This window comes from Myxine glutinosa, chromosome 9 (genome assembly GCF_964187855.1).
Source record: "Myxine glutinosa chromosome 9, kmMyxGlut1.1, whole genome shotgun sequence".
Lineage (NCBI taxonomy): Eukaryota > Metazoa > Chordata > Myxini > Myxiniformes > Myxinidae > Myxine > Myxine glutinosa.
This window is the reverse complement of record NC_136269.1, coordinates 139,811,168-139,834,388: the sequence shown is the minus strand read 5'-3', so window position 1 is coordinate 139,834,388 and position 23,221 is coordinate 139,811,168. Positions and strand designations below refer to the sequence as shown.

The 23,221-nt window shown below is 43.3% G+C and overlaps 1 protein-coding gene across 1 annotated transcript in view; it reads right to left on the bottom strand.

The window, feature by feature from the left end:
• The window catches only part of LOC137434852 (5-hydroxytryptamine receptor 3A), a 92,898-nt gene extending 70,045 nt beyond the window's left edge, over positions 1-22,853 (bottom strand). Inside the window, exons 1-2 of the mRNA XM_068128002.2 lie at positions 22,750-22,853; positions 4,809-4,969 (exon numbers count right to left, since the gene is read on the bottom strand). Coding sequence (XP_067984103.2) covers positions 4,809-4,969; positions 22,750-22,789 — 201 coding nt within the window. The 5' untranslated portion in view covers positions 22,790-22,853. The remainder of the gene's footprint in view (positions 1-4,808; positions 4,970-22,749) is intronic.
• Between the last annotated feature and the right edge of the window lie 368 nt (positions 22,854-23,221).

The window sequence follows — 23,221 nt, the reverse complement described above, 5'->3', positions numbered from 1 at the left end:
GCTGGGCAACGCACAAGCGAGCGAGCTGAACGTCTCGGCCTGGACAAGCCGTCTGCGCTTGACGTCGACCAGGAGCCCATTAGCGCACAGGAAGTCCGCGCCAAGCAGTGCCATGGGCACGTCGGCGGTGACGAACGTCCATCGGAAAACCTGCCCTCCAAACCACAGAGAGAGGCAGCGTTTTCCGTACGTACGGATGGGCGTCCCGTTCGCGGCAAGCAGTGCGGGGCCCCCACCCGCGGCGTGCTTGTCTGACGTGCCGGCGGGAATGACACTCACCTGCGCTCCCGTGTCGCACAGGTAATGGCGCCCGGAGAAGGTGTCCGTTATGAACAGCAGGCTGCTCGAACGGCCGGCGCTCATCGCCACTATTGAGCGCCGGCCCGGGCGTTTCCCGACCCGTTGAAGGAGCACGGCGGATGACACCGCCGAGCTTCGTGGCCGAACTTGGCGTGGAACCAGCACCAGGTGGTGGAGCTGGAGGAGCGCGGCTGGCTCCGCCAGGCCGGTGGAGTTGGCGGGTTTCCCCGCGGTGGCGGTTTTCGCCGCGGCGGTGGGCGGGGCGTGGCGGCGTTCACGAGGTGCGTATCAGCATGCTGCTGAACATCAGCGCGCTGTAGAAGCTGATGCTGTGGAACATGCTGCTGAACATCAGCGTCGAGGGCCGTGACGGCCACGCCGACGCTCGCCCGCATGTCCGAAGCGGCGAAGTACCTGTCCGCCTTGGCGGCCAATGCTCGGGGTTCCGTTAGCTCGGTCCCGGCCAACGCGAGGCGAACCTGCGCTGGAAGTTGGCGCCGGAAAAGCGCCCGGAATAGCGAACCGGGGGCTTCGTCGCCCAACAGTGACAGCATATGGTCCATTCGGACCGACGGGCGCGTCTCACCGAGCTCGGGGAGATCCAGGAGGCGGTCGGCCCGTGCGTCGTCCGAGAGGCCGAACGTGGCTAGGAGTAGCCGCTTGAGTGCCTCGTACTTGTGGCCGTCCGGTGGGTGGCGAAGGACGGACACAACTCGAGCGGCCGTGCCGGGTCCGAGGGAGGCGGTGACATGGCAGTAGCGCAGGTCGGGTCGTCGTTGGTGAGGCGCCGAAGCTGAAATTGGGCTTCGGCTTGAACGAACCAGACTTCGGCCTGGGCCTCCCAAAATTCGGGAAGTTTAATCGCCATTGCCTTGTCGTTGGCCATTGCAATGGCGTCGTGTTCAGAAGGATCGCTACGGCAGATCCAACGTCGAGGGTCACCAGTAAAGCGCGGCGTTACGCGCGCTGCTTGTGAGCAAGGAGGAAGCGGACAAGCGGTAACATATAAACGTCTTTATTGTAAGACTACACTGTAACACTGAAATGCTCCGGGCTGGTCGCCCGGTGTATATCATGAGGCCACGCCTACCCCTCGGGCGTGGCCACCGCCCACTTGGTGCGTGGAATGATGTCACCACGCCAGTGGGCTTTTGTGTCCGCCACAGTATTATATATATTTTTTGGAATGAATAGATTTGGTGAGCAAGACGAAAGCATCCTTTTGTAGGAAAAGAAGAAAAGGGTGTTATAATATATGAGAGAAAATCGTTGTTCAGGGGAGAGATTATACATTTATAACCACGTGATCGCGTACGAAGAATGAACGAACATATAAGAACAACAAATAAACGAATAAGACCTGGGAAGGAAATATTTTTTTGGGGTTTTTTTTTTTTTTGTGAGTACAGATATTAAACAAGGAGGTTCGGGGTGAACGACTGGGACGAAACAGAGAACGAAAATAATTGCAGCGCATTCGACGAATCGCTAAGAGAAAAACAAAACCACAAGGTCGGAGACGGTACGGTAGCCAAGCCTACGAGAACTAGGCCGCAGAATACTCGATACGCATTCACCGACGATTGTGTATACATGTACGAAAAATTAGCACCGAAAATTTTCCAAAAGATACGCTATAGGTACACACACCGAAAGATAGATACAGTCTCGACAAAAACACAATTGAGAAAAATCACTTAGCTTCGAAAGCGTGAGCGCATGGGACAGCTTTGAAAAGACGTGACCTCGCCGTGATCTGGCGAGATCTCCACATTGCGCTGAACATTGCGACACTGAAGCTGAACATTGCGCTGAACATTGCGCTGAACATTGCAACACTGAAGCTGAACATTGCACTGAACATTGCGCTGAACATTGCGACACTGAAGCTGAACATTGCGACACTGAAGCTGAACATTGCGACACTGAAGCTGAACATTGCAACACTGAAGCTGAACATTGCGCTGAACATTGCAACACTGAAGCTGAACATTGCGCTGAACATTGCGACACTGAAGCTGAACATTGTGCTGAACATTGCGCTGAACAATGCGCTGAACATTGCGCTGAACATTGCAACACTGAAGCTGAACATTGCGCTGAACATTGCAACACTGAAGCTGAACATTGCGCTGAACATTGCGGCACTGAAGCTGAACATTGCACTGAACATTGCGCTGATCATTGCGACACTGAAGCTGAACATTGCGCTGAACATTGCGACACTGAAGCTGAACATTGCGCTGAACATTGCGATGAACATTGCGCTGAACATTGCGACACTGAAGCTGAACATTGCGCTGAACATTGCAACACTGAAGCTGAACATTGCGCTGAACATTGCGGCACTGAAGCTGAACATTGCACTGAACATTGCGCTGATCATTGCGACACTGAAGCTGAACATTGCGCTGAACATTGCGGCACTGAAGCTGAACATTGCACTGAACATTGCGCTGAACATTGCGACACTGAAGCTGAACATTGCGCTGAACATTGCAACACTGAAGCTGAACATTGCGCTGAACATTGCGGCACTGAAGCTGAACATTGCACTGAACATTGCGCTGATCATTGCGACACTGAAGCTGAACATTGCGCTGAACATTGCGACACTGAAGCTGAACATTGCGCTGAACATTGCGCTGAACATTGCGATGAACATTGCGCTGAACATTGCGACACTGAAGCTGAACATTGCACTTAACATTGCGCTGAACATTGCGCTGATCATTGCGACACTGAAGCTGAACATTGCGCTGAACATTGCGACACTGAAGCTGAACATTGCGCTGAACATTGCGCTGAACATTGCGCTGAACATTGCGATGAACATTGCGCTGAACATTGCGACACTGAAGCTGAACATTGCGCTGAACATTGCGACACTGAAGCTGAACATTGAGCTGAACATTGCGCTGAACATTGCGACACTGAAGCTGAACATTGCGACATTCAGGGCGCAGAACTACACAAACGTGTACTGGAGCTGGTGATACCCCCCACGGCTGTGGCTGCCAGTAAGAAATGTCTACATCGTATGTTACCCACTCCCCCCCTCCCCCCCCCCCCAGTCTTTTGAGCCTCCGAAAAAGTCCAGTCTTTTTAGGGTTAGAAATCCCACGGTGTCCTTCACAAAGAGTATGTGAGCCACTGGTGGCACCCTGAACAAATTATAGAAACCCTGCCTTAACCTTATTAGACTACAGTCCTGGCCAGCCGGTTCGTGAAAGACTTGGGCCAATCTTCCCCCATGCAACCCCACATTAATGTGGGAATAATTGTGGCCTGAAAGAGTTAGAAGAATATTACCAAACTGCCGTCCGCATGGTGTGCACGTCCACGTGACCCCCCCCCCCTCCCTCTACCCTTTCCCCCACACGACTCCCCCTCCCGTACCCACATCCCAGTTGCTCCTGTTGGGCACGGGAGTTTCTAATTATTAAAACGTGAATTTCATACATTTATTGTTACCCTGCACACGGGAAGCAAATGGCAGGGTTAAGCAATTGGTTCACTTCTGCTATCCATCTACAAACGTCGGTTTATGATCGAGGAAGAATTCAATTGAGTGTTATATTTTGAACATGAATCGAAACATCAACCGGAAAACGAACCTGCCAGTTCAACAGTACTTTGGTTCTGAAGTTTTCCCCGATTGCAAATGGGCAGTGAGAATATTTGTATTCTGTCTGCCTGTCTGACAGTCAAACAAAATTGAAACTCATTCCAATCAGGAAACTTGATATTTGTAAGGACGTCATAAAGGAAACAAACAACAGGCATGAAAAACGAATTTAACGTATTTAATAAAGTGATGTAAAAGATGCCGTTTCAACAGCGTTAAAAATTTATTATTATTTTTTAAAACCTAAATGGCAGTAAACTTTTTCAGAATTTGTTTAACACCCTTTAAAATCGTTATTTTATTTAAATTGAATTATGTACTTGAACACTATAGAACAGAAATCACCTTGTTGGCACTTTCAATACCCTTCCATTTAGCCGTACCTGGACAAAATATTACAGCATTTTACGTCATCATGACGAATCTAATTTGCTGCTCGTAGACCGTAGAATTTGCTGCCCATGTCCCTATTTCTCAAAACAGCGTGGGGTAAGGTGATCTATGAACGCTCTGGTTACTTCTACTTTTTAACCTAATTCTTTATGATCTGCACACATACAAAACCTTTCCCAAAATACACAGTGGTAAGTCGCCATAGATAAGCTTGGCAGGGGGCTTCTCCTTCTGACTCTCCATTTATTTGTCTTTCTTTCCCTCGGCCTCGTATTCTGTAGCCGCTGCTCACGGAATAAATTTGTTTGGGGAAGTTGTCACAAGGGGATCGAGTAAAATTGAAAAACGACGGCCCGGACAGCGTTTCTTCGAGTACCACAATAGCAATGTTTCCATGGAAACCGCCATATTGTTAAGCGGTGTCGAGTGGTCCGATCTGTTGGGGAGCTTGCTAACAGAACACACCCCTGGCCTTTCTCACTCGTACCACTTTGAGGATAGCGTAGATGGAGAAGTCCAGGAAAACATGCGTGGTGGACGTCCAGTTCCGTACTGGTCGGACCTTGACGGTGTAGTTCTCTAAGAGAGTGTTCGCCAGCCGAGCGAGCAACGTCGGCTCTCCGGCCATCGCTCCTCCCACGAGTACACCTGCAGGTGGAAAGAAAACTCATTGAGAAGGTCACTTTGAGCGGCTGATTATTCCTGCAAAAGTGAAACAAGACACAAAGCATAACACACGATGGTATCATCAGTGGCGTAAGGGATGGGGGGGGGGGGGGGGTGGGGAGGGGGCGACCACACCAGGCGTGAAGCGGATGGGGCACCAAATGACACCCTCCAAAAAAACGTTTCATGCTCCATTTGATTGTATTGTATATAATTTATTATACAAATAACTCGTGAGACAACAAGAAGCAACTTTCATTACCACGTTTTACAGTTTAAACTCCGTGATACGTGTCAATGTGTCAGGTCGATGTTTACAAACTCCTTTCCATCCGGATTCACTTTTTTCCTAATTATAATAATAATAATAATGATAATGCATTTATTTTATATAGCGCTTTTCAGGAAGCCCAAAGACGCTTTGACAGAGTGCAAAACATAATGCAAAGCAAAACATAAAAACAATTGCAAAAAAACAAGAATCAATAGGGAAATATTCAAAGCACAAAGGAGGGAGAAGGAGAGGAGATAGTCAGGGGTTAGATGCTGTGGGTTAAATGTTGAATGCAGTGTTGAACAGGTGGGTCTTGAGTAATGTTTTGAATGTGGTGAGTGAGGAGGAGTCTCTGATGGTGTGAGGTAGCGAGTTCCAGAGGGTGGGAGCAGCGATGGAGAAGGCCCTGTCCCCCCAGGATCTAAATTTGGTCCGGATGGGGGGGGGGGTCAGGAGGTTGGTACCAGCAGAGCGGAGGTTGCGGGTGGGAGTGTGTCTGGAGAGGAGGTCAGCCAGGTAGGATGGGGCCAGGTTATGGAGGGCTTTGTAGGTCAAGAGGAGGATTTTGTACTGGATTCTCTGGGGGATGGGGAGCCAGTGAAGCTTGTAAAGGACGGGGGTGATGTGGTCATGGGTCCGGGAATGGGTGAGTAGACGGGCAGCGGAGTTCTGAATGTATTGGAGTTTATTGGTGATTGTTGAGGGTGAACCATAAAGGAGGCTATTGCAGTAGTCCAGACGGGAAGTGATGAAGGCGTGGATGAGGGTTTCTGCAGCCACGGAGGAGAGGGACGGACGGAGATGGGCGATGTTTTTCAGGTGAAAGAAGGCTGTCTTTGTGATCTGTTTAGTGTATTTGTCGAAGGAGAGGGTTTGGTCAAAGATGATGCCAAGATTCCGGATGTGAGGGGAGGTGGATACTGGGAAACCGTCGATGTTGAGGGCAAAGTTATGGGTGGACTTGGTGAGCGTTTTTGGGCCAATGATGATTATTTCAGATTTATCACAGTTAAGTTTGAGGAAGTTGATTTGAAGCCAGGATTTTATTTCAGTGATGCAGTTTGTCAGGATAGAGTGGGTGGCGGTGGAGATGGACTTGGTGGAGATGAAAAACTGGATGTCATCGGCGAAGCAGTGGAATTGGAGACTATGACGGCGGATTAAGTGACCGAGGGGGGACAGGTAAAGGATGAAGAGGAGGGGGCCAAGAACTGAACCTTGGGGGACACCTTGGGGGAGGGGAGCAGTGGGGGATTTGCAGTTATTGATGGAGATGAACTGACGTCTGTCAGAGAGGTATGATTTAATCCAAGAGAGGGCAGTGCCGGTAATGTTAAAGGTGGTTTCAAGTCGGGTGAGGAGGATGGTGTGATCGATGGTGTCAAAGGCGGCGCTGAGGTCGAGGAGGATGAGAATGTTGAGGTTGCCAGCGTCAGAGGAGAGGAGAAGGTCGTTGGTGATTTTGAGGAGAGCAGTTTCAGTACTGTGGTTGGAGCGGAATCCGGATTGGAATGTTTCATACAGGTTATTGGCAGAGAGGTGATGTTTGAGTTGAGTGGCTACAGCGCGTTCCAAAACCTTTGACAGAAAGGGTAGGTTGGAGATGGGTCTGAAGTTATTTAGGGTGTCAGGGTTTAGTCCAGGTTTTTTCAGAATGGGGGTAACAGCAGCAATTTTGAGGGATGGTGGGACGATGCCTGTAGACAGGGAGGAGTTTATTGTTGCAATGATAAGTGGAGAGAGAGCAGGAAGGGAGGCCTTGACAAAGCTGGAGGGGATGGGGTCAAGAGTGCAGGTGGCAGTTTTCATTCCGATGAGGAGTTCAGAGAGGTCAGTAGGGGAGACTGGGGAGAATTGAGACAGGAGATGGCAGGATAAGGGGGGGCAGGTGGTTTGAGGGGGAGCGGGTGCGGCGGTGGTCAAGCTGTTGTAGATGTTTTCAATTTTGCGTTGGAAGAATGAAAGGAAGGAGATGCAGTTGTCTATTGTGAATGACTGGGTGGTGGTGTTCAGGGGGCTGAGGAGTTTGTTTATTGTAGAGAAGAGTGCTTTTGGGTTTCCGGAGCCAGAGTGGATAATTTGAGAGTAGTAGGCGGAGCGGGCGCGGGAGAGGGCATCTTTATGGTGTTGTATGTGGTCCTTGTAGGCCTGGGAGTGAACTGTGAGACCTGTTTTATTGCGGAGTCTTTCAAGTTGGCGAGCGTGAGTTTTCATCAGGCGGAGTTCAGGGGTAAACCAGGGAGCAGAATGGGTGAAAGAAACTGTTTTGGTTTTTATAGGCGCAAGTTGGTCAAGGCAGGAGGAGAGAGTGTGGTTGTAGTAGTCAGTGAGGTCAGAAGGGGTGTGGAGGTCAACGAAGGGAGAAGTGGACATTTTTTCAGAGAGGGTCGATGAGAATGAGGTAGGTGAAAGAGCGTTTAGCTTACGGAAGTTGATAGTGCGATAATGCCTTGGTGCTGGGGTGGGGATGTTGATGGTCAGAGTGATGGCTAGGTGGTCAGAGAGAGTGAGGTCGGAGCCAGAGAGATGGTGCAAAATTAGTCCAGTAGAGCAGACAAGGTCCAAAATGTGACCACGGTTATGGGTAGGAAAGTTGACATGTTGAGTGAGGTTAAAGCAGGTGAGTAAATCAGTGAAATCAGTGGTTAGCGTGGAGTTTATGAAATAATTACACATTTATGAAACATCCACATATTACGCCCAATAATTAGTGGGGCAACTTAGCATAACAATTGTGCATTTTCTGAGGAAAGCACCAAATTTGGCACACTTGTAGACTATCATATTATGAAAAGATCTGGATATTGGGCCATCTCAGATTCAGAGATTTGATTTTTGCAAGATTTCGATTCGATTGGGATCGAAGAGAACACCTTCTTCGTCTTCTGTACAGTGAAGTTGCCAGCCCTGAATTCTCTGGCTCCATCTGGGTGCTTCATTGGGAGTGCAACCATGTCCCTCAGGTGAACAGGGACCCAGCTGGCATAGTGTGTGTGGTCTAAGGCATGGAACCATGGGACCAGTTCCGTCAGGGCATCAAGGTACATCGTGAATGAAGCCTGCCGCAGAGAACGCACGTAGACCAGTACCAACATCTCTAGTTCCAGCACAGTTGCCCAGTACTGAAAGTTGGGAATGTCTTCTCCTCTCTGGTGATACCAGTCTTCGAACTCAGGCAGGTCTTCTGCATCATCAGCATATGTCATACAGTGGCATTCATACGCACGGTGTTGCAGGATGTGCAGTGCCGCTGCAGTGATTTGATGAGCTCTTCTTGTGCGGGTGACGTGGGCAGCGCGCAGGAAGGAGTCGGCCGTCCCTGGCGTTGCAATCTCAGCTTGCAAATCTGCAAAATATGCAAATCTTGCAAAAATCAAATCTCTGAATCTGAGATGGCCCAATACCCAGATCTTTTCATAATATGATAGTCTACTAGTGTGCCAAATTTGGTGCTTTCCTCACAAAATGCACAATTGTTATGCTATATTTAGCTTAGCTGCCGGACTAAATTCCTATTTCTATCACCTGTCAAAGTAAATAAATCCGTGTTATGGTGTTAGTAATGATCGGGCTGCCTGCTGCATAGATCTCTTATCTTGTATAATGAGGTTTAATATGCACTCGGTAACATGGAGATTTCCCATTGGCCCAAGGGATGGAGGGGTGTAACTGTTGGACGTTTGTTATGTAATTACGTCGATCAAATCTAGATATCTTATGGTGTTATGTCCCAATCCGCGACGGCCATGATGACGTGTCAAGTGAGTTATTTAACTTCCTTGTCTTCCTCTGCTGCTCGGTCTTATCAGCTCGTCTCTAGGCCATAGACATACCACACCATGCTGAATGGAAATACCACACCATGCTGAATGGAAATACCACACCATGCTGAATGGAAATACCACACCATGCTGAATGGAAATACCACACCATGCTGAATGGAAATACCACACCATGCTGCATATAAATACCACACCATGCTGAATGGAAATGCCACACCATGCTGAATGGAAATGCCACACCATGCTGCATATAAATACCACACCTTGCTGCATAGAAATACCACACCTTGCTGCATATAAATACCACACCTTGCTGCATATAAATACCACACCATGCTGAATGGAAATGCCACACCATGCTGAATGGAAATGCCACACCATGCTGCATATAAATACCACACCTTGCTGCATATAAATACCACACCTTGCTGCATATAAATACCACACCTTGCTGCATAGAAATACCACACCTTGCTGCATAGAAATACCACACCTTGCTGCATAGAAATACCACACCTTGCTGCATATAAATACCACACCATGCTGCATATAAATACCACACCTTGCTGCATATAAATACCACACCATGCTGCATATAAATACCACACCTTGCTGCATATAAATACCACACCATGCTGCATATAAATACCACACCTTGCTGCATATAAATACCACACCTTGCTGCATAGAAATACCACACCTTGCTGCATATAAATACCACACCTTGCTGCATATAAATACCACACCATGCTGAATGGAAATGCCACACCATGCTGCATATAAATACCACACCATGCTGCATATAAATACCACACCTTGCTGCATATAAATACCACACCATGCTGAATGGAAATGCCACACCATGCTGAATGGAAATGCCACACCATGCTGCATATAAATACCACACCATGCTGAATGGAAATGCCACACCATGCTGCATATAAATACCACACCTTGCTGCATATAAATACCACACCATGCTGAATGGAAATGCCACACCATGCTGCATATAAATACCACACCATGCTGAATGGAAATGCCACACCATGCTGCATATAAATACCACACCTTGCTGCATATAAATACCACACCATGCTGAATGGAAATGCCACACCTTGCTGCATATAAATACCACACCATGCTGAATGGAAATGCCACACCATGCTGCATATAAATGCCACACCATGCTGAATGCAAATGCCACACCATGCTGAATGGAAATGCCACACCATGCTGCATATAAATACCACACCATGCTGCATATAAATACCACACCATGCTGAATGGAAATGCCACACCATGCTGAATGGAAATGCCACACCATGCTGAATGGAAATGCCACACCATGCTGAATGGAAATGCCACACCATGCTGAATGGAAATGCCACACCATGCTGCATATAAATACCACACCTTGCTGCATATAAATACCACACCATGCAGAATGGAAATGCCACACCATGCTGCATATAAATACCACACCATGCTGCATATAAATACCACACCTTGCTGCATATAAATACCACACCATGCTGAATGGAAATGCCACACCATGCTGCATATAAATGCCACACCATGCTGAATGCAAATGCCACACCATGCTGAATGGAAATGCCACACCATGCTGCATATAAATACCACACCATGCTGCATATAAATACCACACCATGCTGAATGGAAATGCCACACCATGCTGAATGGAAATGCCACACCATGCTGAATGGAAATGCCACACCATGCTGAATGGAAATGCCACACCATGCTGCATATAAATACCACACCATGCTGAATGGAAATGCCACACCATGCTGCATATAAATACCACACCTTGCTGCATAGAAATACCACACCTTGCTGCATGCATGTTTGATGTAGTTTTTGTTAACGGCCTTGGAGCATACCTGCCTGCTGAACTGCTTCAGCACTATTTTGCCTTTTACCAAGTCCAGGTATGCTTGGACCAGGTCGGGGATTTTTCCTTCGTATTATTATTGCCAAATGGTACGAATATTATTATTGTTGTTATTAGTATTAGTATTAATAAATGTTTTGTTACAATGTTATCATTGTATTTGTTATTTATTTGGTAATAGGATTACCATGTCATGGAAGAACCTATTAAACTGCTCTATACACCTTAACATGGCGCGTGTTTAGAAACAGGAATTTTTCCGGATTATTTGTAGTTAATTAGCCGAATCATCTCAGGAGATCATAACTAAATATATTCTCATTTTGAACAGGTTCCAGGGCTCTGCTGCTGATCCCGCTGGGGAAGCTTCGAGCTCTTTCATATGTCCCCCCCCCCCCCCCCCCCCAATAGGAATTTCTGACTATGTCAGTACCTGCAGGGGGCGATATTTTTGACCTTCGCCCCGAGCGTCACAAACCATCACTACGCCACTGGGTATCATGTAGCCTACCAAGGAAGAAACCAGATTCTTCATTTCAAGCAGCCACTGCAATGTATACACGATGACGTAATCACACTGCCTGCCTTCTGTCGTCGAAATAGGTAGAAGTCTGTATTCCGAATTACTAATGGGACTTTCATATATTATCGACAAGGTAATAAAATTAATTAACATCGAATTAAAAAAAAAGTTTATTATCTAATATATAAACCTCTTTCTGACCATTGACTGACTGACTGATATTAATGTTCGGTACCTTCCGGTGTCGTAGAAAGCTGAAATTTGCTGTGCCATAAATGAAAAAAAGAAAAAGCGCCCATAAATGAAAATTTACGTAAATAACCGTAAAATCATACAGTAATAAAACCTCAATTGATGGCTAGCATTTGAAATTGTAATTTATATAACTGTAAACTGTGAAATAACAACGACAATAATGTCCATAAATGAAAAAAAGAAAATGCGCCCACAAATGAAAATTTACGTAAATAACCGTAAAATCATACAGTAATAAAACCTCAATCGATGGCTAGCATTTGAAATTGTAATTTATATAACTGTAAACTGTGAAATAACAACGACAATAATGTCCATAAATGAAAAAAAGAAAATGCGCCCACAAATGAAAATTTACGTAAATAACCGTAAAATCATACAGTAATAAAACCTCAATCGATGGCTAGCTTTTGAAAATTGTAATTTATATGACTGTAAACTGTGAAATAACAACGACAATAATGTCCATAAATGAAAAAAAGAAAATGCGCCCACAAATGAAAATTTACGTAAATAACCGTAAAATCATACAGTAATAAAACCTCAATCGATGGCTAGCTTTTGAAAATTGTAATTTATATGACTGTAAACTGTGAAATAACAACGACAATAATGTCCATAAATGAAAAAAAGAAAAGGCGTCCACAAATGAAAATTTACGTAAATAACCGTAAAATCATACAGTAATAAAACCTCAATCGATGGCTAGCTTTTGAAAATTGTAATTTATATAACTGTAAACTGTGAAATAACAACGACAATAATGTCCATAAATGAAAAAAAGAAAATGCGCCCACAAATGAAAATTTACATAAATAACCGTAAAATCATACAGTAATAAAACCTCAATTGATGGCTAGCATTTGAAATTGTAATTTATATAACTGTAAACTGTGAAATAACAACGACAATAATGTCCATAAATGAAAAAAATAAAATGCGCCCACAAATGAAAATTTACGTAAATAACCGTAAAATCATACAGTAATAAAACCTCAATTGATGGCTAGCATTTGAAATTGTAATTTATATAACTGTAAACTGTGAAATAACAACGACAATAATGTCCATAAATGAAAAAAATAAAATGCGCCCACAAATGAAAATTTACGTAAATAACCGTAAAATCATACAGTAATAAAACCTCAATCGATGGCTAGCATTTGAAATTGTAATTTATATAACTGTAAACTGTGAAATAACAACGACAATAATGTCCATAAATGAAAAAAAGAAAATGCGCCCACAAATGAAAATTTACGTAAATAACCGTAAAATCATACAGTAATAAAACCTCAATCGATGGCTAGCATTTGAAATTGTAATTTATATAACTGTAAACTGTGAAATAACAACGACAATAATGTCCATAAATGAAAAAAAGAAAATGCGCCCACAAATGAAAATTTACGTAAATAACCGTAAAATCATACAGTAATAAAACCTCAATCGATGGCTAGCTTTTGAAAATTGTAATTTATATGACTGTAAACTGTGAAATAACAACGACAATAATGTCCATAAATGAAAAAAAGAAAATGCGCCCACAAATGAAAATTTACGTAAATAACCGTAAAATCATACAGTAATAAAACCTCAATCGATGGCTAGCTTTTGAAAATTGTAATTTATATGACTGTAAACTGTGAAATAACAACGACAATAATGTCCATAAATGAAAAAAAGAAAAGGCGTCCACAAATGAAAATTTACGTAAATAACCGTAAAATCATACAGTAATAAAACCTCAATCGATGGCTAGCTTTTGAAAATTGTAATTTATATAACTGTAAACTGTGAAATAACAACGACAATAATGTCCATAAATGAAAAAAACAAAATGCGCCCACAAATGAAAATTTACATAAATAACCGTAAAATCATACAGTAATAAAACCTCAATTGATGGCTAGCATTTGAAATTGTAATTTATATAACTGTAAACTGTGAAATAACAACGACAATAATGTCCATAAATGAAAAAAATAAAATGCGCCCACAAATGAAAATTTACGTAAATAACCGTAAAATCATACAGTAATAAAACCTCAATCGATGGCTAGCATTTGAAATTGTAATTTATATAACTGTAAACTGTGAAATAACAACGACAATAATGTCCATAAATGAAAAAAAGAAAATGCGCCCACAAATGAAAATTTACGTAAATAACCGTAAAATCATACAGTAATAAAACCTCAATCGATGGCTAGCTTTTGAAAATTGTAATTTATATGACTGTAAACTGTGAAATAACAACGACAATAATGTCCATAAATGAAAAAAAGAAAATGCGCCCACAAATGAAAATTTACGTAAATAACCGTAAAATCATACAGTAATAAAACCTCAATCGATGGCTAGCTTTTGAAAATTGTAATTTATATGACTGTAAACTGTGAAATAACAACGACAATAATGTCCATAAATGAAAAAAAGAAAAGGCGTCCACAAATGAAAATTTACGTAAATAACCGTAAAATCATACAGTAATAAAACCTCAATCGATGGCTAGCTTTTGGTAATTGTAATTTATATAACTGTAAACTGTGAAATAACAACGACAATAATGTCCATAAATGAAAAAAAGAAAATGCGCCCACAAATGAAAATTTACATAAATAACCGTAAAATCATACAGTAATAAAATCTCAATCGATGGCTAGCTTTTGAAAATTGTAATTTATATGACTGTAAACTGTGAAATAACAACGACAATAATGTCCATAAATGAAAAAAAGAAAAGGCGTCCACAAATGAAAATTTACGTAAATAACCGTAAAATCATACATTAATAAAACCCCAATTGATGGCTAGTATTTGAAAATTGTAATTGATATAACTATAAACTGTGAAATAAACACGACAATGATGTCTGTAAATGAAAAAAAACGTCCGTAAATAAAAATTACGTAAAAATCGTAAACGCGTCCGTTAAAAAAAAAAAAAAAAATCATTATAAAATAATTCTAATTTTTTTTTTTACAACATTATAAAAATTATATATTTTCAATACACTCGTCATTTTTGTCTGTGTTATTGGAGCCCCAAAGAAAATTATGGCTATTGGGGTCGCCACGCTGGATAACAACTCCTTCACACTTCCTAAACACCTTCTGGAGCAGACCGGGATTCAATAACTTGCAGAATTATCGAGATTTAAAATTGATAAACCTTTGCTAAAGGCAGGAATCCTGATAACAATAAATTCCAGTTCGGCAGCACATTCTATTTCCTCGAAGGAAACACCGAGCTTGACAAAGCCCCACAACCTCCTTCACTCCCCCTCACTCTATCCTTGTGGACGAAGGCAGAGCCAGGGATCCGAAATTGCTTGGGACTTCTAAGCCAGGTTTCCTATATACATTTGATGTCCGGTTTGGGTGCTAAGTCATTGATGAACTTTCTAAATTCATCACCATGAGCTGCTAAACCTTTTGCATTCCATTGAATAATTATCTCCATTACTCCATGGCCCTGTGACTGTTTTTGCTCCTTCGAGCTGCTCGTAGCGCCGGACGTTTGATCTCCTTGGAAGAAATCCCCTCCCAGCCCAAATGTTTCAGGGTTGCGGAAGAGATTACCTTTGTTTTCTCTGTTCTCCTTTTGGCTTGGGCTACGCAAATGACAACTTCTGCAATGAAGCCAATGAACCCCATTTTGGAAAATGCCCACATTGATTCTTGGACCCTCGGTTTGGCATTCTTGGTCACTGGTCTTGCTCTGGACTCCCACCGACCTTGTTGAGGTTTTGTCATGGGCGACAATTATGGGGGCTGAGGTGGCGCCTTTTGCAGAGGCCTTGACCTTGGGGATCTTAAGAACGGCCTCCGCATAAGATAGCTTCCCTGCTGTTTTGACTTGCTGGATCTGGATGCCCTCTGGAATTCGGAGCACCCCCTATGGGCTGCAATGTGCTCCCCGCCACAGTTGGCGCAGGACATCTTAGTACTCGAACATTCACCTCTACATGATGGAGCAGTTTGGCCAAACTTCTGACACTTGGGGGAGATGGGGAGGTAGTGATGGGTACAAGGTAGTGATGGGCGGACTCGAAACACTTCAAAACCTCAAACACGAATGAAGGTATAAGCATATAAATGCCTTCTTATATAGGAAAGTCTACAAATAGAACATAAACATTGTATATAAACTATACTATTATCACACATACTTTATTTATACACAAATAATTTAATGAAAATGATTAAAATATAACCATATAAAGGCCTACTTATATATGAAGGCCTACATATTCTACATACATCCAGGTCTATTTATATCAGAATGTTATAGACTCTTTAATTAAATTTTATTAAAATATATGCAAGAAACTTCCAAATCGTTGAATGATTGTAGGTGTTTTTTGGGGGGGTCTTCCCGTTGCATTTACACCCATTTGACCAACAGAGGTCGCCAGTGTGCGGAGTTTCAAAGCTTCAGAAAGCCTCGTTTCTCCCATCACGAGTACACGCTTTAAAACAAATGAACACTGCTAGGAATTTCAGGAAGAAGTTGGAGATTGAAAGAGGTGGATTTGGGGGACGGAGCACAGAAAGAGCTGGGGGAGCAAGGCCGGAGAGGAGTCGGCAGAAGACAAAGCGAGCTTTACAAACACATCCTCATCGGGGTATTAGTTCGATGTTCTGATTTTTATATTTGGAGAATTTCTCGCTTTTACTGCTATGGAGCAAATTATAAACGTTTTACCGATGGGATGCATTCTGAAGATGCCGCCCTGTCATGACGCCGAGTACTAACGCATGACGTCATGACGCCGGATATCGAGTCAGGATTTTCCAACTTGCTTATTAGCCCGTCCCCCGCGCAGCAGAAGACAATTATTATGAGAATAAATGGAGAAGATAAATTAACAATCTAATCAAAAGATCAAAGTCACATAAAATTGCCACTTTTCATCCAATTGACCCGAAGTTTTAAGAATTTGCATATTGCCTCACTGAGTTGGTTCACTTATCAAAAGGTAGAAGTCAATTGTTTTGAGGTCAAAAGGTCACAAAATCGTCAATTTCATCTGATTGACTTGAAATTTAAACAGGGTTTGCATATCAGGTATCAGGTAAAAATTATCAGGTAATTGAATTGGTTCACCATTAAAAGGCTGAGCCGATTTTTTAAAAGAAGGTCAAAGGTCAAGGTCACAAAATCGTCAATTTCATCAGATTGACTTGAAATGTGAGCAAGGTTTGCATCCCGGTTCAATTAAGCCTATTACTTTCGAGGTCAAATGGTCAATGTGGCCTAAAATCAGCATTCTTTTTGTATTTTTTTTTAGCTGTTTTCGTCATGTTTATGATACGGAAGAAGAAGAAGTCGAGATTACAAAGCAGATGCCGACGGGCTCTTTGTAACAAAAATCTCTTTCAAGTTACTGCATGGCACATGGATCCGTGTTCATGGTTGATGGAAGATTTAAATATATTAAAACCACAAACATATTATTACCTTTTTGAAACAGTCACTACTGCTGTTTAACACTACGCCTAATTGTCACCTTGATTCGATGCATAACTCCGACAAGTACAAAACTTCATCTGATTAAGATGAACTTTCTTGAGCGTCATCTCGGAATAAATTGGTGGAGAAAAAAAATTGAATGATGACGTCATCAGTCACGTGGATCGGCGCCATATTGGTTTTAACACAAAAGCCTTTAAAACCACTGAAAACACGTCCTGGCGAGGGTCTGCAATCTCTGAATGCTCTTTCTAGTTATTATCCTTCAGTCCATCAACATGTTATATTGAATTTTATATTTCCCATTATGAACTGTTCCCGACATTACATCTCTACCATATAAAACACAATGTGTGTGTGTTTGTGTGTCTGTCCCCGTTCATAAGGCTCGGTTTTAAAGGCTTTGAGTAGTGCTTGAGGAGGGATTTGAGTTGGGGGTTTAAGGGGCAATCTTTGAACACGACTGCGTGTCCACCGGTAAAGACCTAACGTACTCTGAGGACCCAAAAGACCCCAAGGACCCAGAAGACCCCAAAGACCCAATGGACCCCAAACACTCAAAATACCCAAAGACCGAAAATACCCTGTAGACTGTTAAATACACAAAAGATAATGAAGACCTAGAAGACCCCAAGGACCCAGAAGACCCGAAGGACTCTGAAGACCCAAATTACCCCAAAGACCCAAAATACCCCAAAAGACCCAAAGGACCCCAAAGGACCCCAAAGACCCAAAATACCCTGAAGACCCAAAAGACCCCAAGGATCCAAAAGACCCAAACAACCCCAAGGACCCAAATGACAAAAAGGACCCAAAAGATCCCCAAGGACTCTGAAGATCCAAAATAACCCGAAGACCCAAAAGACCAAAAAGACCCAATGAACCCCAAACACCCAAAATACCCCAAAAACCAAAAATACGCCAAAGACACAAAAGACCCAAAAGACTGAAAAGACCCTGAAGACCCAATGGACCCCAAAGACCCAAAATTTTGGTACGACCCAAAGACCCTAAGACCCAATTGACCACAAACACCCAAAATACCCAAAGACCCAAAATACCCTGTAGGCTGTTAAAGACACAAAATATAATGAAGACCCCAAGGACTTTGAAGACCCAAAATAACCCAAAGACCCAAAATACCCCAAACACCCAAAGGACCCCAAAGACTCAAAATACTGAAAAGACCCTGAAGACCTAATGGACCCAAAAGACCCAAAAGACCCTGAAAACCCAAAATACCCAAACAACCCCAAGGACCCAATGAACCCCAAACACCCAAAAGACCCCAAAGACCCAAAATACGCTGAAGACTCAAAAGACCCCAAAGACCCAAAAGACTGAAAATACCCGAAAGACCAAATGGACCCCAAATACCAAAATTTTGGTAAGACCCAAAGACCCAAAAGATCCTAAGACCTCAATGACCCAGAAGACCCTGGATCCCAAATAGACCCTGAACACCCAACATACCGGAAGACCCAAAATACCCTGTAGACTGTTAAAGACACAAAACACCATGAAGACCCAGAAGTCCCCAAAGTCCCAAAAGACAGAAAATTCATTGAAAACCCAATTGACCCCAAACACCCAAAATAGCCCGAAGACCCAAAAGACCCCGAAGACTCTTAAATACCGAAACGACCACAAAACCCAAAAGACACTGAAGACCCCAAATTCCCCAAAGACCCTTAAATATCCCGCAGACCCCAAAGACCCAAAATACACCAAATATCCTTAAAGACCCAAAAGACCACAAAGATGCAAAAGACAGAAAAGTCATTGAAAACCCAATTGACCCCAAACACCCAAAATACCCCGAAGACCCAAAAGACCCCGAAGACCCTTAAATGCCCAAAAGACCACGAACACCCAAAAGACCATGAAGACCCCAAAAACCCCAAAGACCCTTAAATATCCAGAAGACCCAAAAGACCCAAAATACCCCAAAGACTGCAAGACCCTTAAAGACCCAAAAGACAACAAAAACCTAAAAGGCCCTGAAGACCCAAAATTCCCCCAAAGACTCATAAAGACACCGAAGACCCAAAACACTGAAAAGACCCCAAGGCTCTTAAATACCCAAAATACCACCAAGACCCAAAATACCCTGAAGATCTAAAGACCTCAAAGACCTTTAAATACCCAGAAGACCCAAAAGACCCTGAAGACTAAAAAATACCCTGAAGATCCAAAAGACCCAGAAGACCCTTAAATACCTCAAGGACCCAAAATATCTCAAAGACTCTTAAAGACCCAGAAGACCGAAAAGACCCCAAAGACCCAAAAACCCAAAAGACCCCAAAGACCCAAAATACCCCAAAGAATCAAAATACATCAAAGACCCAAAACACCAAAAAGACAACAAAGACCCCAGAGACCCCAAATATCCCAAAGACCAAAAAAATCGAAAAGACCCAGAAGACCAAAAAGTCCCTGCAAAACCAAAATACCCCAAAGACCCTTAACAACTCCACAGAACCAAACAATCCAAAATACCAAAAAGACCCTTAAAGACCCCGAGGACCCCATGGAACCGAAATACCCAAATTACTCTAAAGACCCAAGATACCTAGATGATTGAAAAGACCAGAGGACCCCAAAGATGCAGAGGCCCCAAAGGACTCAAATGACCTAAAAGACCGCGAAGACCCAAATGAACCAGAAGATCCCAAGGATGCAAAAGAGCTTGAGCACCCAAAATACCCAAATTAACCAGAGGACCCAAAAGACCCTTAGGATTCTGAAGACCCAAAAGAAGTGTAATTATGTCTCTTACATTGGAATTGTAGACGGTGGCTTGCAAACCGAGCCTCAAGGTCAGTGTACGGAAGTGGTTTTTTTAAATTACAATAAATACGTAGGGAGGTGAAATTCTCTGAACGTGACATGCAAAGTGCTCAGAGTAAACTGAGTGTTCATTTACATCTGTAGGATGTCAATACAAAACAACAAAAAGACCCTTAAAGACCCTGAGGGTGCAGTGGACCACAAAGACCCAAAATACCCCCAAAGATCCAGATGACCGAAACTACCTGAGGATCCCAAAAATCCAGAGGACCCAAAAGATTCAAATGACTCAAAAGACCCTGAGGACACAAAAGACCCAAAATATCCCAAGGATGCAAAAAAAACTTGAACACCCAAAAGTCCCAAATGAACAAGAGGACCCAAAAGACCCCGAGGACTCTGAAGACCCAAAAGAAGAGTAATTATGTCTCTTACATTGGAATTGTAGATGGTGGCTTGCAAACCAAGCCTCAAGGTCGGTGTATGGAAGCGTTTTTATTTAAATCACAATAAATACAAGGCCAGGGAGATGACATTCGCTGAACATGATGTGCAAAGTGCGCAGAGTAAACAGAGTGTCCATTTACGTCTGTAAGATATCTAATAAATAAAGAAGATATAAGCACACCTGACACGAGGCCCAGGCTTCAGACTTTGGCACGCTCACGTGCCTGCACCGTCAAATAAACTGTTCCAACCCGTCATTTTTAACGGGCTTTATACTAGTATACACATAAACCGCTTGGTTAACATGGTTAACTTCACAATTACAGATTTATTACATCATTTGCCATTCCAAGTGCAAGATACAAAGAGCAGTTGGCACAAATAGTGCCCAATGGCAAGTCCGCTTGGCAAGTCCGCAAGTCCGCTTGGACATTGGCAAGTCTCATCACCAAGTGCCAATTGCCAAGTCCCATCACCAAGTACCAATTGCTAAGTCCCATCACCAAGTACCAATTGATAAGTCCAATAACCAAGTACCAATTGCTAAGTCCCATCATCAAGTACCAATTGCTAAGTCCCATCACTAAGTACCAATTGCGAAGTCTCATGACCAAGTGCCAATTGCCAAGTCCCATCACCAAGTACCAATTGCTAAGTCACATCACCAATTACCAATTGCTAAGTCCCATCACCAAGTACCAATTGCTAAGTCCCATCACCAAGTACCAATTGCTAAGTCCCATCACTAAGTACCAATTGCGAAGTCTCATGACCAAGTGCCAATTGCCAAGTCCCATCACCAAGTACCAATTGCTAAGTCCCATCACCAAGTACCAATTGCTAAGTCACATCACCAAGTACCAATTGCTAAGTCCCATCGCCAAGTACCAATTGCTAAGTCCCATCACCAAGTACCAATTGATAAGTCCAATAACCAAGTACCAATTGCTAAGTCCCATCATCAAGTACCAATTGCTAAGTCCCATCATCAAGTACCAATTGCTAAGTCCCATCACCAAGTACCAATTGCGAAGTCTCATGACCAAGTGCCCATTGGCAAGTCCCATCACCAAGTACCAATTGCGAAGTCTCATGACCAAGTACCAATTGTTAAGTCCCATCACCAAGTACCAATTGCGAAGTCTCATGACCAAGTACCAATTGTTAAGTCACATCACCAAGTACCAAGTGCTAAGTCCCATAACCAAGTACCAATTGCGAAGTCTCATGACAAAGTGCCCATTGGCAAGTCCCATCACCAAGTACCAATTGCTAAGTCCAATAACCAAATACCAATTGCTAAGTCCCATCACTAAGTACCAATTGCTAAGTCTCATCACCAAGTACCAATTGCTAAGTCCCATCACCAAGTACCAATTGCTAAGTCCCATCACCAAGTACCAATTGCTAAGTCCCATCACCAAGTACCAATTGCTAAGTCACATCACCAAGTACCAATTGCTAAGTCCCATCACCAAGTACCAATTGCTAAGTCCCATCACCAAGTACCAATTGCGAAGTCTCATGACCAAGTGCCCATTGGCAAGTCCCATCACCAAGTACCAATTGCTAAGTCCAATTACCAAGTACCAATTGTTAAGTCCCATCACCAAGTACCAATTGCTAAGTCCCATCACCAAGTACCAATTGCCAAGTCCCATCACCAAGTACCAATTGCTAAGTCCCATCATCAAGTACCAATTGCTAAGTCCCATCACCAAGTACCAATTGCGAAGTCTCATGACCAAGTACCAATTGTTAAGTCACATCACCAAGTACCAAGTGCTAAGTCCCTTAACCAAGTACCAATTGCGAAGTCTCATGACAAAGTGCCATTGGCAAGTCCCATCACCAAGTACCAATTGCTAAGTCCCATCACCAAGTACCAATTGCTAAGTCCCATCACCAAGTACCAATTGCTAAGTCCCATCACCAAGTACCAATTGCTAAGTCACATCACCAAGTACCAATTGCTAAGTCACATCACCAAGTACCAATTGCTAAGTCCCATCACCAAGTAGCAATTGCCAAGTCCCATCACCAAGTACCAATTGCTAAGTCCCATTACCAAGTACCAATTGCGAAGTCTCATGACCAAGTACCCATTGGCAAGTCCCATCACCAAGTGTCCATTGGCAAGTCCCATCACCAAGTGTCCATTGGCAAGTCCCATCACCAAGTGTCCATTGGCAAGTTCCTTTACCCGGTGCCCAATGGAAGGTTCCAGGTCTCCTCACCCATTGCCAGTATTCACCCAGTAGCCCCAAGCATACAGTGCCCCTCACACTCGATGCTCCTTACCCGCAAGAAGCAGCAGCAGCTGAGAACTTGAGGTGTTCATCGTAAAGATGTCAAGACCGCCCTCTGGGCTTTGGGTGTGCGTTTTCCTGTCTGTATGTGAAGAGATAAACGTGGGAGGGGAAATGTTTTCTTTGTGGACCAAACCTCCTTTTGTTTGGAAATTAATGCATTTTGTGGGAAGGGCACCTGCTTCATTTGGCTGTGGGAAAGGCCACAGGTTTCAATGATGTCCTTTCCATTCTCTTGGAACTCCTCCTACACGCAGCGATGGATTTCATCAATGTGACTGAAAATAGACATTGATTGACAAAAAATTGTTATTTTTTATGACAATAATATGTTATATTCCTACTTTAATGGCCCCAGTTAGTCCCACCTTGGAATGGCTGGGGAACGTGTTTGGTCCAAGTCTTTCAAGAACCTGTTGGCCAGGCTAAACGTTCAACTGCAGGTGACAGGAGTTAAATTGTTC